Consider the following 14342-nt stretch of genomic DNA (forward strand, 5'->3'; position numbering starts at 1 on the left):
TAGAGTTGTCAATAAGTTGTTGTTTAATGTTCACTTTTTGAATTAAAGAATAAATTGATTTTTTTTCTTTCAATAGTGGAAGTTGGGAGTTGTCTGTCAGTCACACTTTAACAGATGACGAGACGAGGTGAGCTTTTCTGAATGTTTGGTTTAATTAACAGATGGGTTCACCTTTGGGTCATAGCAATTGTTGAAATCTGCCCTAAACAATAAGGGACCCTGCACTGCTCTTTGTATCATGCCCTGGACATGGTCTCCAGGCACACAAACAGCTTCCAACCACCATCCTCTGTCACTCATCACTCAGCCAGATTTCAATCTAACTTACCAAGCTGCCCTGGATCACATTGATATTGACCTGCTTTATCAGTCTTCCATGTGGGAATCTGTCAGAGGTGAGTGAGGCAGAATCCCTCATGACATTGAAGTATTTCCCTGTGCATTGTGATGCCGAGGCATTGGGCCAAGTTTTTGAACAACACAGACTTGATGGACCGAAGGGCGTTTTTCTGTGCTGTCAACCTTGAAGATTCCATAGCTGACATGTGACTTCACACTCACAACAATGAGTTGCCTCTTAAATAACCTCAGAGCATTTCAGGATGGTCAATAAACACTTGCTGAGCTGGCAATGTCCAAATCCCAGAAATAATTAAATCAGAAAAAAACGCTCAGACATAACTCTGAGCAGCTCCTGAAGTTAAACTGATTGGCCTTCGATCACAAAGCCACCTTTGTTTCTGCTAGCTTTAAGATAGTGGAGAATTTTTCTTCTGATACCCATTGACTTCCATGTCACCAGAGTTCAGCCTGACAATCTAAAGCAAAAACTGGCATCATATCAGGGGCAGGCACTCTGACCTCTCCTCTGGAGTTCAGCTTGATTAGACTGAGGACTCTAACAAGGTCAGTCACCAAGTGGTCTGAGTGGAACATAAAGAGACCATCAGTGAGTAGGGTATCCCTGCGTGAGTGCAGCTTGCTCGCTCTGTGAATGGTTCCTGCCATCACTTTACTGAGGATCGAGAGGAGCCTGGAGTGCCGGTGATTATCCAGATGGGATTTGTCATGTTTCTGTTTTATGGACAGGATATATCCAGGCAGGTTTTCCACATTCCAGTGTTACAACTTGTTGGAGATTGTGTGTGACAACATACACAGGGTCCCTCCCACATCATTTGGAAGTTGCCTCAGTTCATTCACCTTGAGCTTTCACAGGAAGAAACTTATGTGAATCGAGAGCTAGTGTGTGGTACAAACAAATTTCCTATCATAAACTGATTACTGTTTTCAGTAGAGTGACGGAGAGATATGTCTCTCCCAAAGTAACCAATGAGAGCATGGTCAAAATTATAGTTTTAAAGGGACAGGACAGAGTGTAATGTTCAATACATTTCACCTTGTAGGTTGCATTTGGTAAAGCATATCTTCAACATCTTGGGAGAAGTATATGAAGGATTCCTGTCACTCACAGGGTTAAACCACCACCTCCACCGAGATTCATATTCAATACTTCCTCCCAGAGTCTTGCACCGAACTTCTGTGGGAATTTGCTGAACTGAAGGTGTTCACGGAGGCAATACATAATATCAAAATTAAAATCAGAAGTGCTGAGTGTGCATGGGGCTTCCAGAAAGCGGGAATTTTGTCCCAATTGCCTGGATTTCCTCATCGAGCTTCACTGGATTGTGAACACAACTTCTGCTGCTTCTGTACCACCCGAATTTGGATATACAAGGGGATAAATTAATGCCTGGAATGTAGACCAGGGTTTCTGAAGAAAAAACCTCAAGGAAAATCAGGCTTCAGTGAGTCTGACTGATAAAGTTTGGAAATTAAATGTGAATCCCCAGTGAAGGAGAGTAACCATCACTCTGTGGAACGTCAGGAAGAACTGGAGCTGTTTTGTGGAATGACAAGAAACTGATCTGTCTGATTTGTCGAGATTCCCGGGAACACAGAGAGCACCGCTCCACCCTGATTAAAGAAGGTGTTGGAATCCACAAGGTAAAAGAAAACAGATTTTATCACATTTTCATGGTCTAACTCTTTTATTTTCTGCTTTTCTCTCCCAATCCCAAGATCGAGAGAAATCTTCCTTCGACTCTCTCACAGGGAAGAAATCGGAGATTCCAAAACTGGAGTGGCAGCTGAAGCAGAAGATTTCCCAAACTGAGGTAAAGTCTCCATCAGCAGATTTTCAATGTTTGATTATTTGTTTCTTGCAGAAACAACATAAATATATTTCATTGTATAAAAGCAGTTGAGAAATATGCAGAACCGCATCAAATCCAAGTTCGCTGAAATGTACCAGATTCTCAAAAAGAAAGAGCAGCTTTTGCTCTAAGATCTCAGGGAACAAGAAGGAAACAAGGGAGACACTCCGCAAGAAATAGATACATATCCACAAAATATTCAAGAGCAATGGAATTCTGTTCAGGCCAAAATTGTGAAGCTGGAAAAATGTTTGGAACTCAAAGATCAAATATTTCTGAAGGTGAGCGATTATATTTCAGTTTAATTCAATGAAAATTAACAGTCACATCATGACCATACAGGAGTCCTCCCATCTTCCTCATTTCCCCCACTAATATCGCCCTCTGCCCCTTGCTCTCTCAGTTGTTTATCCTGAGCTCCCATTAAATGCATTTGTAACTTTTAGCTAGCTGGCCAGGATTTCTGGCCCTCATTTGGGTTGCATTTTGTGGGTGGGGACCATTCATTGGGCAGGAACGTGGTCAGACAGAAGCCGTCTTCACTTCTCTTTCACCATGAATTAGGTGAGAGAGGACCCCTGGCCAGGTTTCCCACAACCAATTGAGGCCCCTGACTAGCGAATGAATGTCCATTGAAGTGCCACATTTTACTGCAAGAAGGGGCAGAGGCCTTGCCAGCAGGAAGTGTGAACGATAAACACGGTCAGAACTGTTTGTTGGGGTTCCAGGCAGGTTTCTTGGTCAAAGGCATTCACTGTCTGTTTGAGGAACCCAGCAACATGAAGGGTGTGTTCATGAGAGGCAGCCACCCACCCTTTCAATGGTCCCCTACCCTGCAACCTCCTGCCTCCATCACCCCACCCGTGTTCGACCATGAACTGGGTAACAAGAGGGTGCACTACCAACAGCAGCCACTAACATGCCTCTGGAGCTGCTGAGCAATGAGGAGCTTCCAGTTTCTGATTGGCCTGTGGCTCTCATTAGGGATAGCTTTCACCCAGCCCTGCTGCCCAGGAAAGTGTCTGATTGACATTTAACATGGTTGGCCTTCTTAAAAGATGAAATGCAGGGCTCCAATCAGCGTTTCAGGCCAAAGGTGAAACCTCCATTATAATCAATCCAGTCATTCCAGGTAATTAAGTCCTACATTAGAATAGTTGAGGGCTTTTTTGTAACCAGTGTATATTCGAAAAGGCTGAAGAGCCTTTTTCTCTGCTGTAGACCTTTGTCATTACTGTGTTTGCAGAGATGTTTCCCTTGAACACCCTCTTTGTTTATCTTTCCCTACATCATGATTACAGCCACAGTTTCAGTCTCATTTCTGTGCATTTTAATGAGATTTTTACAACCATTGAAGAGAAGAGATTGTGGCTAGTAGTTTAGTCCATGAAAAAATGATGGAGAATAAAATCTGTTCTGTCGCCATGAGCCAAGTTTCCAGGATACTCAGTGGGAGACAACAATCCAGAAGCGAGTGAGGGAGTGTGTGGTATTGTGTGAATTACAGATTGGAGACAGCAACGTCAAACACTTTAAGAAATCATGTGACCCTTTTGCAAACTGTGTTTCGGAAAATCACGCTTTTGTTCTGAAGTTTAAGTAGGAATGAGTTGACTTTTCATTTTGCTTTTGGTGACTTAGAGAGAGCAACTAACTGGAAGTGAAGCATCTAGTGAATGTGTAGAAATTCAGAGAGATGAAAATATTTTCAGGTGTGCCAGCCTGAGCAAATAGCCTCAGTGATGAGATAGTTATACATTGTCACTTTCAAAGGGATTTTAATGTTTACAAGAATATTGCTGTGTGATACAAGGTGTGTGACTTATATACATTTTAATTTCATTAATTTTAGATATTTGGATTTTGAACTCGTAGGATAATGTTTTGAGGATGGCTGAAGGAGCTTAATGATCCACTTATAGGCTTTCTGTGCCAACGGTGATTTTCTTCTGAAAAACAGAATGAGAGAGAGAAAATATTCCTTGCGTTTGTTTCGATTGAGATCCTTTTTACAAACACATCAAGTAAATAATTGTGCTTCCTATAGTAATTAGGTTTTCAGTTTAGAAGGTGAGAGATTGAATTTGTTGCCTTTCAATTCAGCAAAACCCTCAGAACTTGGTAGAATCTTGGGGATTTAAATTTGACAGTTTGGAAAGGCAAGGACTGATTCGGGACAGTCAGCATGGCTTTGTGCGTGGGAAATCATGTCTCACTAACTTGACTGAGTTCTTGAAGAAGTAACAAAGAGGATTGATGAGGGCAGAGCGGTGGACATGATCTATATGAACTTCAGTAAGGCGTCGATAAGGTTCCCCAGGGGAAACTGGTTAGCAAGGTTAGATCTTATGGAATACAGGAAGAACTAGCCATTTGGATACTGGCTCGAAGGTAGAAGACAGAGGGTGGTAGCGGGTTGCTTTTCAGACTGGAAGCCTGTGACAATGGAATGTCACAAGGATTGGTGCTGGGTCCTCTACTTTTTGTTATTTATATAAATGATTTGGATGTGAACATAGGAGGTGTAGTTAGTAAGTTTGCAGATGACCCAAGATTGGAGGTGTAGTGGACAGCGAAGAAGGTTATCTAAGATTACAATGGGATCTTGATCAATGAGCCAATTGGCTGATGATTAGCAGATGGAGTTTAATTTAGATAAATGTGAAGTGCTTCATTTTGGGAAAGCAAATCAGAGCACGACCTATACACTTAATGGCAAGGTCCTCGGGAGTGATGCTGAACAGAACTTGGAGTGCAGGTTCATAGCTCTTTGAATGTAGAGTTACAGACAGATAGGATAGTGAAGAAGGCATTTGGTATGCTTTTCTTTATTGGTCAGAGTACTGAGTGTAGGAATTGGGATGTCATGTTGTGGCTGGACAGGATGTCGGTTTGGCCAATTTTGTAATATTGCAATTCTGGTCTCCTTCCTGTCAGAAGGATGTTGTGAAACTTGAAACGGTTCAGAAAAGATTTACAAGGATGTTGCCAGGGTTGGAGGATTTGAGCTGTAGGGAGAGGCTGAATATGCTGGGGCTGATTTCCATGGAGTGTGGGGGGTTGAGGGGTGACCTTATAGAGGTTTACAAAATCATGAGACACATGGATAGGATAAACAGACAAAATCTTTACCCTGGAGTGGGGGTGTCCACAACTTGAGGGCACAGATTTAGGGTGAGAGGGGAAAGATATGAAAGAGACCGACGGGGCAAACTTTTCACGCAGAGGGTGGTACGTGTACGGAATGAGCTGCCAGACAAAGTGGTGGAGGCTGGTACAATTGCAACATTTAAAAGGCATCTGGATGGGTACATGGATTGGAAGGGTTTGGAGGGATATGGAGCACGTGCTGGCAAATGGGGCTCGATTAGGTTAGGATATCTGGTTGGCATGGACAAGTTGGACTGAAGGATCTGTTTCTGTGTTGCACATCTCTATGACTCGGTAACTCTAAGTCATGACTGAAGCTGGATCTGAAAAACAGTTACCCCTGAGAAAGGAAGATAGATTAGCACTGTTGGGAAACTGCTTTCCTCCATGCAATTGGTTCAGTTTAAAAGTTACAAATAAGTTTTTGATAAGAACCACTGCAGGGAATGTTTGAAGCTGAGAAAGTCTAAGCTCAGTTGAGTGAAAACTCAAGGAGAGGCTATACTTAAACAATCTCAGTATTGGTCATGAGTCACAGAGAAGAGAATTTTCTCTCACATTTCAGTGTTTAATGGGATGCTACTGGGATGAATAGGATTGCTTTCGGAATATAGACAGTCAGTCTCTGTCAATTCAGATTTGTCTTTTGTTTATTTCAGGAGAAAACATCACAGAAGAGAAGGTAGGAAATGCACTTAACTGGAACTCGGTGTTAGTTGGTAAAATTACTCAGCAAAAAGTATTCTCAACAAAATGGTCACTTTGTCATCAACTGTTGAAGTGTTACAAGAATAATGATTGCAATGGCCCTTTACTGTATCCAAGTTGGAGAGAAGTGCTGGACACTTCTAACCCTGGTAAAGCTCAGATAAGTTCCTTGGACCTGATTTGCATGTTATCATTTGAATTGCTGTAATTAGAAAATATCAAGGAGAGTGAATGGTGCTTAATGGAAGTGTTTTGTCTGCTGGTTGGAGAACCAGGGAGAGTCCTGTATCACCACTTTTAGGAAAGGCCCATCTCATCAAGCGCCACTCTGACTGACTGCACAGTGATGAGACTTCCAGAACGAGGGGTGTAGGCCACAGGGGAATGATGGATGGAGTGAGGGAACTCCTGTCCCAACTGAGTATTGCTGACAATACAGAGACCAACAGTTTTATTAAACAACAGCAATAGTGTGGAGGTCTCTACTGAACCCAGATAACAAGTGAGTAATGTGGAGAGGGAATTTATGTTCTGGAAATCAGAATGACTCCTGTCTGACCCTCGAACTGCAAACTGACTCTCATTTGTCTGTACACATCAGTAAGGAGTGAGGGCAGGGGAAGTCTCTCTATAAAACACTCTCTTCCAATAATGAGGTCACTCCATCAGGCACTGAGTATACTTAAATGAGGAACCATACCAGGAAGCAGGCAGGTAATCCCACATGAACGTGACCAGAAATATCCCTCTAAATAATTAATATATTGTTTCTCAAGCACCTAATACAGCTTTTAAAAATGTCAGTTTGAGCTGGTGAGCTGAACCTGCCACATCCTTTCCTCTTCCTCAATCCTCAAATGCAGGAGAGTGCCCTTTGGCCAATTTCAAGCACAATCTCTCTGATTTAATTACAAACAAAGAGTTGATACATTGTCCTTACTGTAACTGATAACATTTATTACCTTAACATCCAGTCCACTTTGGCAGCATCCCAGTGAGACCCTGCACACACTGTAGATGCACTAATCACATGATCACTGGCCAAGATGTTCATTTTGATGACATCACACTGACCAATTGGAGCATGCCCTGTACACCACAAATTGATTGACATCATCGTTTTAACAATCTTATGATGTGACATCTCCTGGGAGTCAGCCACCAGAGAAACCGGCTCCCTGTCAAACCCATCAATACTTCACAAACTTCATCAATGAAACAACACCCTTCCCATCTGAACCTTTCTGTCTCCCCAGTCCTCATCCTCCTGGTACATCTCCACTCTGTGTGTCACCCTCATGTCCATGACTAAGGTCAGGACAGGGAGCCTGGGAACAAGGCTTTGTCTGCCTGTTGGGTGAGGGGGATGGAGTCAGCTGGTGCTCACTGTGGACATAGGCAGCAAGGACTGGATTACAATCCATTTCCTGAAAGTGCCAGAAAATTCTATCTTTACAGTTACCTTAAGAACCACATTGCACACACTCTTGTTTAATAACCTTTGTGTATCCAGGGAGAGGATTAAGGTGTGGGCTTGACTATGGTGGATCAGAATGTATGACCATCCAATAATCATTTGAATTGAATATAGAAGCTGCTGGGTGGAAGGTGAGGAAAACAGGAACCACGTGGTGTGGCTGGGTCAGAGGGAAAGGCGTGTGGGTAGAATTGTGTGAAACTGATCAAACACAGTCAAAACTATGTCAGTCACAGTGTGGGAATCCTCAGCTGAAGAAAAGGGTAAACAAATTAAAAAATCTAGCATTGAAAATCCAAACAAGAGTGATGGAGATGGAGACACTGGGAGAATAGTGTAGTCTTTCCAGGAATGTGGTAGTGAGGAAGTGTCATCAAGATAGCTGTGGGAGTCAGATAGCAAAGAATGGAAATTGGATAACTTTCCCCCAGATTCCAGTCCGCATGCCCTGTGTCCACTGGGAGCTTGTCCTATTGGGAGTGAAGGGAACATTTTCAGTCTCCACTCGTGGTCACTGTGCTGCTGTTACATGGAGCGAGGGTGAGGAATGCTGATGTATGGAATTTTGGGGCTCCTCATTCAGGAACCGGACTGAAGGTTCACTTTAGGTTCTCCTGTCGTTTAAATGGTATTCAGACGGTGCGGCCATCGGCTCCAGGAATGCTTCTCTGCAGAGAAATGGGAGCGCTGAGGGCAGTGAGGAGGGATTTGGGTAGAATTGCTGCTGCTATCTCACACACACACACACACACACACACACAATCTCCCCCACACATGCATCCCCACGTACCATTCCCAGTCACTCATAATCTCCCACACACACACACATTCCCTCAGGTACTACCCACCTACAAACACATTTCCTCCACACACACACAAATGCACATCTTCCCCACACAGTCATTCTCCCCAACACTAATTTCCCACATACATGAACTTATAAGACCAATAGACATAGGAGCAGAAGTAAGGCCATTCGGCCCATCGAGTCCACTCCACCTTTCAATCATGGCCGATGGGCATTTCAACTCCACTTACCCGCATTCTCCCCGTAGCCCTTAATTCCTTGTGAAATCAAGAATTTATCAATCTCTGCCTTGAAGACATTTAGTGTCCTGGCCTCCAGTGCACTCCACGGCAATGAATTCCACAGGCCCACCACTCTCTGGCTGAAGAAATGTCTCCGCATTTCTGTTCTGAATTTACCCCCTCTAATCCTAAGGCTGTGTCCACGGGTCCTAGTCTCCTCGCCTAACGGAAACAATTTCCTAGCGTTCACCCTTTCCAAGCCATGTATCCATCTCCCCAGTACATCCCTCCCACATATATCCCACCACACACACACAGCCTCTCACACATTCCTTCACACATGCTCCCTGCGTATACATCTCCCAAGGCTCCCTCACACACTTTCACCCTCCACACAAACCCCTACACATATCGTGCCACAAACAAATGTTCCTCAAGCACACTTTTCCCCACATGCATCCCTCCACAAGCACACATATATACTAATTGCACAGATACACATGCCCCAATCCACACTTGCAATATCCCCCAAAAGCACAATTACACACAAATGTCCCCAACACACATCCTTCCCTACACACATCTCACCCCATGCGCACATTCCCCTCACACATACATTTCTTCCCAGACACCTCACCTGCACACAGATTTCCCTGACACACACACATGTCCCACAGACACACCTGAACACACGCGGCCACAAACATCCCCAAAACACTCTCCCCGAACCCCCAAACACACACCCATATAATAAGCATACACTTCATCTTCACACACAGACATAACTGTCATGCACATCTCCCACACACCCCAACATTCACATCACAGCTCCTCTCCTATAACCTTCCCACACAAACTCTACCCCACATTTTAAAATCCCCACTCTCCCACACGTGCATCACCCCATGCACAGATGTTCCCACACACACATCTTTGCCCACATTTATTCCACATAACTCTCTCCCACTCCCTATCCTCAGTGACTCATTCTTTGCTTTTTCCTCCTAGTCTCTGTGACCGTGGATGTGGATGTGAGTCCCTGGCTGGAAGTGTCTGAGGATCTGAAAAGTTTGAAATGGGCCTGGTACCAGAAGAGTCTCTCTGACACTGGGAAGAGGCTTATTAACTGTATCTGTCCCTCTGCTCTGGGGTCAGAAGGATTCACATCTGGGAGACATTACTGGGAGGTGGAGGTGGTGGAGAACCGGGATTGGATTCTTGGAGTAGCCTCAGAGTCTGTGGAGAGGAAGAGATGGTTCAGTTGGAACCCGGAGAATAGATTCTGGATGATTCGACGTTTTGAGAATCAGTTTAACATAAACTCCTCCTCTCCATCCTCTCTTCCTGTTAGTCAGATCCCCCAGAAGGTGGGAGTTTATCTCAGTTATGAATCTGGGACAGTTTCATTTTACAATGCAGACACCAAGTCCCATTTCCACACCTTCACTGAGAATAAATTCACTGGGAAACTTTATCCTTTCTTCTGGACTTGGGATGTAAACAACTTTCTGAGGATCTGCTCTGGTTCAGATCCGGATCTGGAAAAAGCCTCAGGGTCATATTATCCCTGACCTCACAATGTCCTTATCCTACATTCAAGGTCAGGGTCAGAGGTCAAGATTTCAGGATTAGAAAGTACCATTGACAGTAAGTTGTCACTAAATGTCATTGCATGAATAAATTATACTTTGTAAATCTCAACCAGACTTTAAATAAAACAAGGTTGGGCGATAAATTAGAGCGTTTCTCTAGTCTTATAATAAAACTAATGTTTTCCATTTTGCCTCTGCTTCACCCATCCCCCATATATTTTGTCACATAGCACTAGCTTCAGCCTTGGTCATTCCCAGCTCCTAATCTCCCTATAATCTCTCTATGCACTGTCATTATCATCTCTTTATTGCTACCTTTGCTTCTGGAGCCATGACTCACCTTCTCACCTTCCTGAAGAAGGGCTAATGCCCGAAACGTCGATTCTCCTGTTCCCTAGATGCTGCCTGACCTGCTGCGCTTTTCCAGCAACACATTTTCATCTCACCTTCTCTCAGCCTAGTGTAAATACATCCCTATTTCGTTTTTTTCAGCTTTGACAAAGGGTCAGTTAGACTCGAAACGTCAGCTCTTTTCTCTCCTTACAGGTGCTGCCAGACTTGCTGAGATTTTCCAGCATTTTCACTTTTTTGGTTTCAGATTCCAGCATCCGCAGTAATTTGCTTTTAATAAAATTGAAAATTGTCCTTTCCCCTGCTGTTCACTGCAGTGCCAGTTTCATCCAGAAGATGGTGATGGTGAGCAGTACAAAGGTCAGTCCAACCTGAGCGTGCAGTCTCAGCCCCTACTGTTGGAGACCTGGGATTGGAGGCAAAATCACAAACAGAAAATGCTGCAACACTCGGCTGATCAGATAATTCAGGAGGGACCTTTCTTCACTGACAGAGAATTGGATCAGAGAAAAGAAGAGGAAATAAACATGGTCCTGGACTTCCTGCACTGTACTTCTGTTGCACACTGAGTCCTTATGGGTGTCTGTCCAACGTTCAGTATAGCCCAGGTTGGGAGGATGACGATTCCCAGTTTAGGACAGAATCTGAGTCGGGGGATGAGATTCAACAATCTGATCAACTGTTGGAAAATGCCAAAAAAATTGCTACAAGGGCCCTTGTGGTGCAATGTCATGTCCTTAGCTCTGGCCCGGGAGACATGGCTTCACGTCGCACCCACTCTGGTGGTGTGTGATAATATGTACAAACAGCCTGATTAGAAAAGATACAAAGATGACCTCAATATGTTCGAAAACGTAAAATGTATTTCTGGGCTTTGTGAGATATGGTGACATTGTGCAAGTCAGCAAAGTATTATCCCCATTTTTTCTGATCCCAGATTTACATCATATACAGTAGAAGACAATCCAATTTTCCTTGTCCAACATGCCCCCCTGGACAGAATTGTAAGAGACCTACTGTTCCATATGAACCATATAGATGAAAGATATACATCTATATAGGACAATGTGCAGTATAGGCATTTATGGAGGATCTGGAAGGAAGGGCCTTTCTCACCACCAGCCAAACTCCCTCTTGGTCTCGTTTGTAATTTTTGGTGATGAGACAGTCAGACACAGACACAGGACTGACCAAGTCAGAACTCTCATGATAGCAGCAATATCCTTGAGGGTTGGCTGGGGTGTGGTTCATGCCCCTTTCTGATCCTGCTCCCTTGGCAGATATAGCAATGCCTAAAATCTGGGCAGTCTGAGTGGGTTATCAATGCCTCCATGGAGAGGAAGGACCCCTCCATGTGATCAGATCCTGCTCCCAGCAGGGGGCAGTCTCCAGATGCCAGGGAATGATTGCTGGATCCTGGGAGGGCAGGAAGAGACTATTCACACATCCCCAGGAGCACAGGCTCTTGTTCTGTTTCTCTAGTGGTTCGCCCCTCCTTGGTGAGAGGCCCTGACATTTCTCTGGTGTGTGTCCCTGATTTGTTCAGCGATGATGTCCTCAGTCTGAATCCTTCTCCCTTCAGAACTCCATCTCCACACCCTCTGGTTTGGAGCTCAGCAGATTGGTTCATCTCACAACGAGGTTCCACTTTAACAAAAGGAGAAATACTAGACTGATTAAACAACAAAGACAAATCTTCCCTTACTGTATGACAGATACACACAATATTAAAATACTTTCTCTGTTAATTTGATATTATCCCCAAAGAACATGACTCCACTTGTGAATCTGCTCCATTCACCTTATCCAGTCCCTTCAGAAACATCTTCAGCCACTTTCCTGCTCTCCTGTCCTTGAGCCCACGACCTTGGCAGACAACAGACAGACAACGATAAACCCAGGCCTCACAACCAGGACGTGAGAGAGAATTCATCCCCAAGGATGGAGTTCGAGGCTAAGACCAAATGTCTCCCCAGTGACCCCCGTCACCAGTCTCTGCTCTTTCTCCCTTCATTGCCTGGTCTTTTCACAAATAAATGGATCCTGCTGTGTGAGCCTAGCTGGGCAAACCCGGGCCTCCCCAAGTCATCCCGGGTCCCGAGTGCCCTGTCCCTGGGCCTTGTTCAGAATGGGACACATGGGCCTGGGTTTTTCGAGCCCAATGCTTTCAGCTGGAGGCTTGTCCCCTTCCTCCAGGACAGGGGAATCCAGAACCAAGCCGAGCCAGGCCAGGCTCCTGTTCCCTGGATGGCCCTCAGGCTTCACCAGGGGATCCCAGCACCAGGCCTGGATTTGACAGATCTCAGTGGGAAGTAGACATGGCTCCAAAATATGTCTCAGGAACCCGGGTGGTTCACCTCCCTCCCATAATGCTTTGCAGCTGTTTCCGGGCCTGTTCCACCAGCCAAGACCCAGACAAAACAAAACCCTAATTTCCAGCAGCTTCCACAGAGACATTTTGACCCTCTCTTCATGTTTGATTCGAGCACTGGGCCCAGCCTCTCCAATTCCCCCAGCACAGCTTGTACATACATGGTCAGAATTGGATTTTCCTCCAATTCCTCATGTTCCCCAGCATTCGTTTCCTCATTCCCAGCACCACATCATGGGGCTGATTGGGAAAGAGGCCCTTTGGGGTGGGAATAACGAGCATCCTGTTTTCTGGTCCCAGTGAGGGGGGAAAGTAACCGACAGCCTTTGGTTCCTCTTTATCTGATGACAAAGGGGAGGAAGCTTTGGTGTGGCCTTCAGTGTGAGACTGCGCCCCCTCAGATTCCCAACGTATCCCCCCAGCCCAACCCTCGGGGTATGTTGGTCACTGACTCTGCATTATTATTCTCCCCCTGATTCTCTCAAAGCGCTAATGTCTTTTTTGGACGAGGTTCTGAGTCAAGAATCCCAAAATCATCACCGCCTTCCTGATTCCTAATAATTCCCCAGAGAGCAGAATTGATCCCAGGAGCATTTTTCCCATTTCTGATTGAACAGAATGCTCAATGAAATGAGGATCCATCTGGGCGTCCTCTTTCTTGGGGCTGCTGTTGTGTTCTCTGTCCTGGGGTTTGGTTTGAGCACCTCCAGCCTACATTTGGGAAAAGGTTTTGTGAAGTCCAGCTGTCGACATTTAAAGAGTCACCCATCAAAATGTCATCTGTCACCATCCAGTCCTAGTCCCACAACATTGGATCCCAGGATTACAGAGAGCCAGCTCTGCTCATACTGAGGCTTTGGGCCCAGGGTTACTGCTCGATGAAGCTTCATCTTCTTTTTTTCTTCTCAATTGAGGAGATTCTGATCTCCTGCTTTTTCTTTACTTCTGCCTCACAGTACACTGGATGAGGCTCCATCTGATGAATGTGAACCCACTTGATCCATTTGGGCAGCTGGACTGCAGACCCCACAGGGCTAGCTTGGTCCGTGATAGACTCTGGGTCCCTGCAGAATGGGTCAAACACTCATTCGCGAAACATTAACTTTGATTCTCTCTGCACAGATGTTGCCAGTCCTGCCGCATTTAATCTGCTGCAATCCTCAGCATTTTCAGTGATACCACCAATTGTACACAAGTCTTCCACTTGCCCAGTTTCAGGGAGTCCTATATGTTTTAAATTCCAAAAATATACTTTATTCATAAGATACTTTGGTGATCTGTACAACTGGACATGCCATACATATGTAAACATTCCATTTGTTTGCATACCAAAAACAGAGTAATCATTCCTATTTACAGATCTGTACGATTACATTTTTAGCTGAAGCGTCAGCAGAGCCCAAATGACTGCATGGGTCCCCTGTTCTTCGTTAGGCAGGCAGACTTTA

General features: G+C 44.7%; 1 protein-coding gene across 1 annotated transcript; it reads left to right on the top strand.

Annotated features, from left to right (window-relative positions):
- The first annotated feature begins 238 nt into the window (after positions 1-238).
- LOC148140065 (butyrophilin subfamily 1 member A1-like) lies at positions 239-10151 on the top strand. Its single transcript, XM_087978697.1, has 5 exons — positions 239-395; positions 2083-2177; positions 2663-2780; positions 6026-6223; positions 9589-10151. Exons 1-5 carry the CDS (start codon positions 239-241, stop codon positions 10149-10151), a joined length of 1131 nt encoding a protein of 376 aa, XP_087834823.1.
- Positions 10152-14342: the final 4191 nt, after the last annotated feature.

Source organism: Chiloscyllium plagiosum, unplaced genomic scaffold, assembly GCF_037043375.1.
Source record: "Chiloscyllium plagiosum isolate Xiang-an unplaced genomic scaffold, Cpla_swu_hap1 HiC_scaffold_35, whole genome shotgun sequence".
NCBI lineage: Eukaryota > Metazoa > Chordata > Chondrichthyes > Orectolobiformes > Hemiscylliidae > Chiloscyllium > Chiloscyllium plagiosum.

Bases quoted from the DNA above. Each gene is read 5' to 3' on its own strand.
- LOC148140065 (XM_087978697.1), top strand. From the start codon at position 239: ATGCCCTGGACATGGTCTCCAGGCACACAAACAGCTTCCAACCACCAT. The intron at 396-2,082 runs GTGAGTGAGGCA...CCCAATCCCAAG, and splicing joins CATGTGGGAATCTGTCAGAG to ATCGAGAGAAATCTTCCTTC. The intron at 2,781-6,025 runs GTGAGAGAGGAC...TGTTTATTTCAG, and splicing joins TCTCTTTCACCATGAATTAG to GAGAAAACATCACAGAAGAG.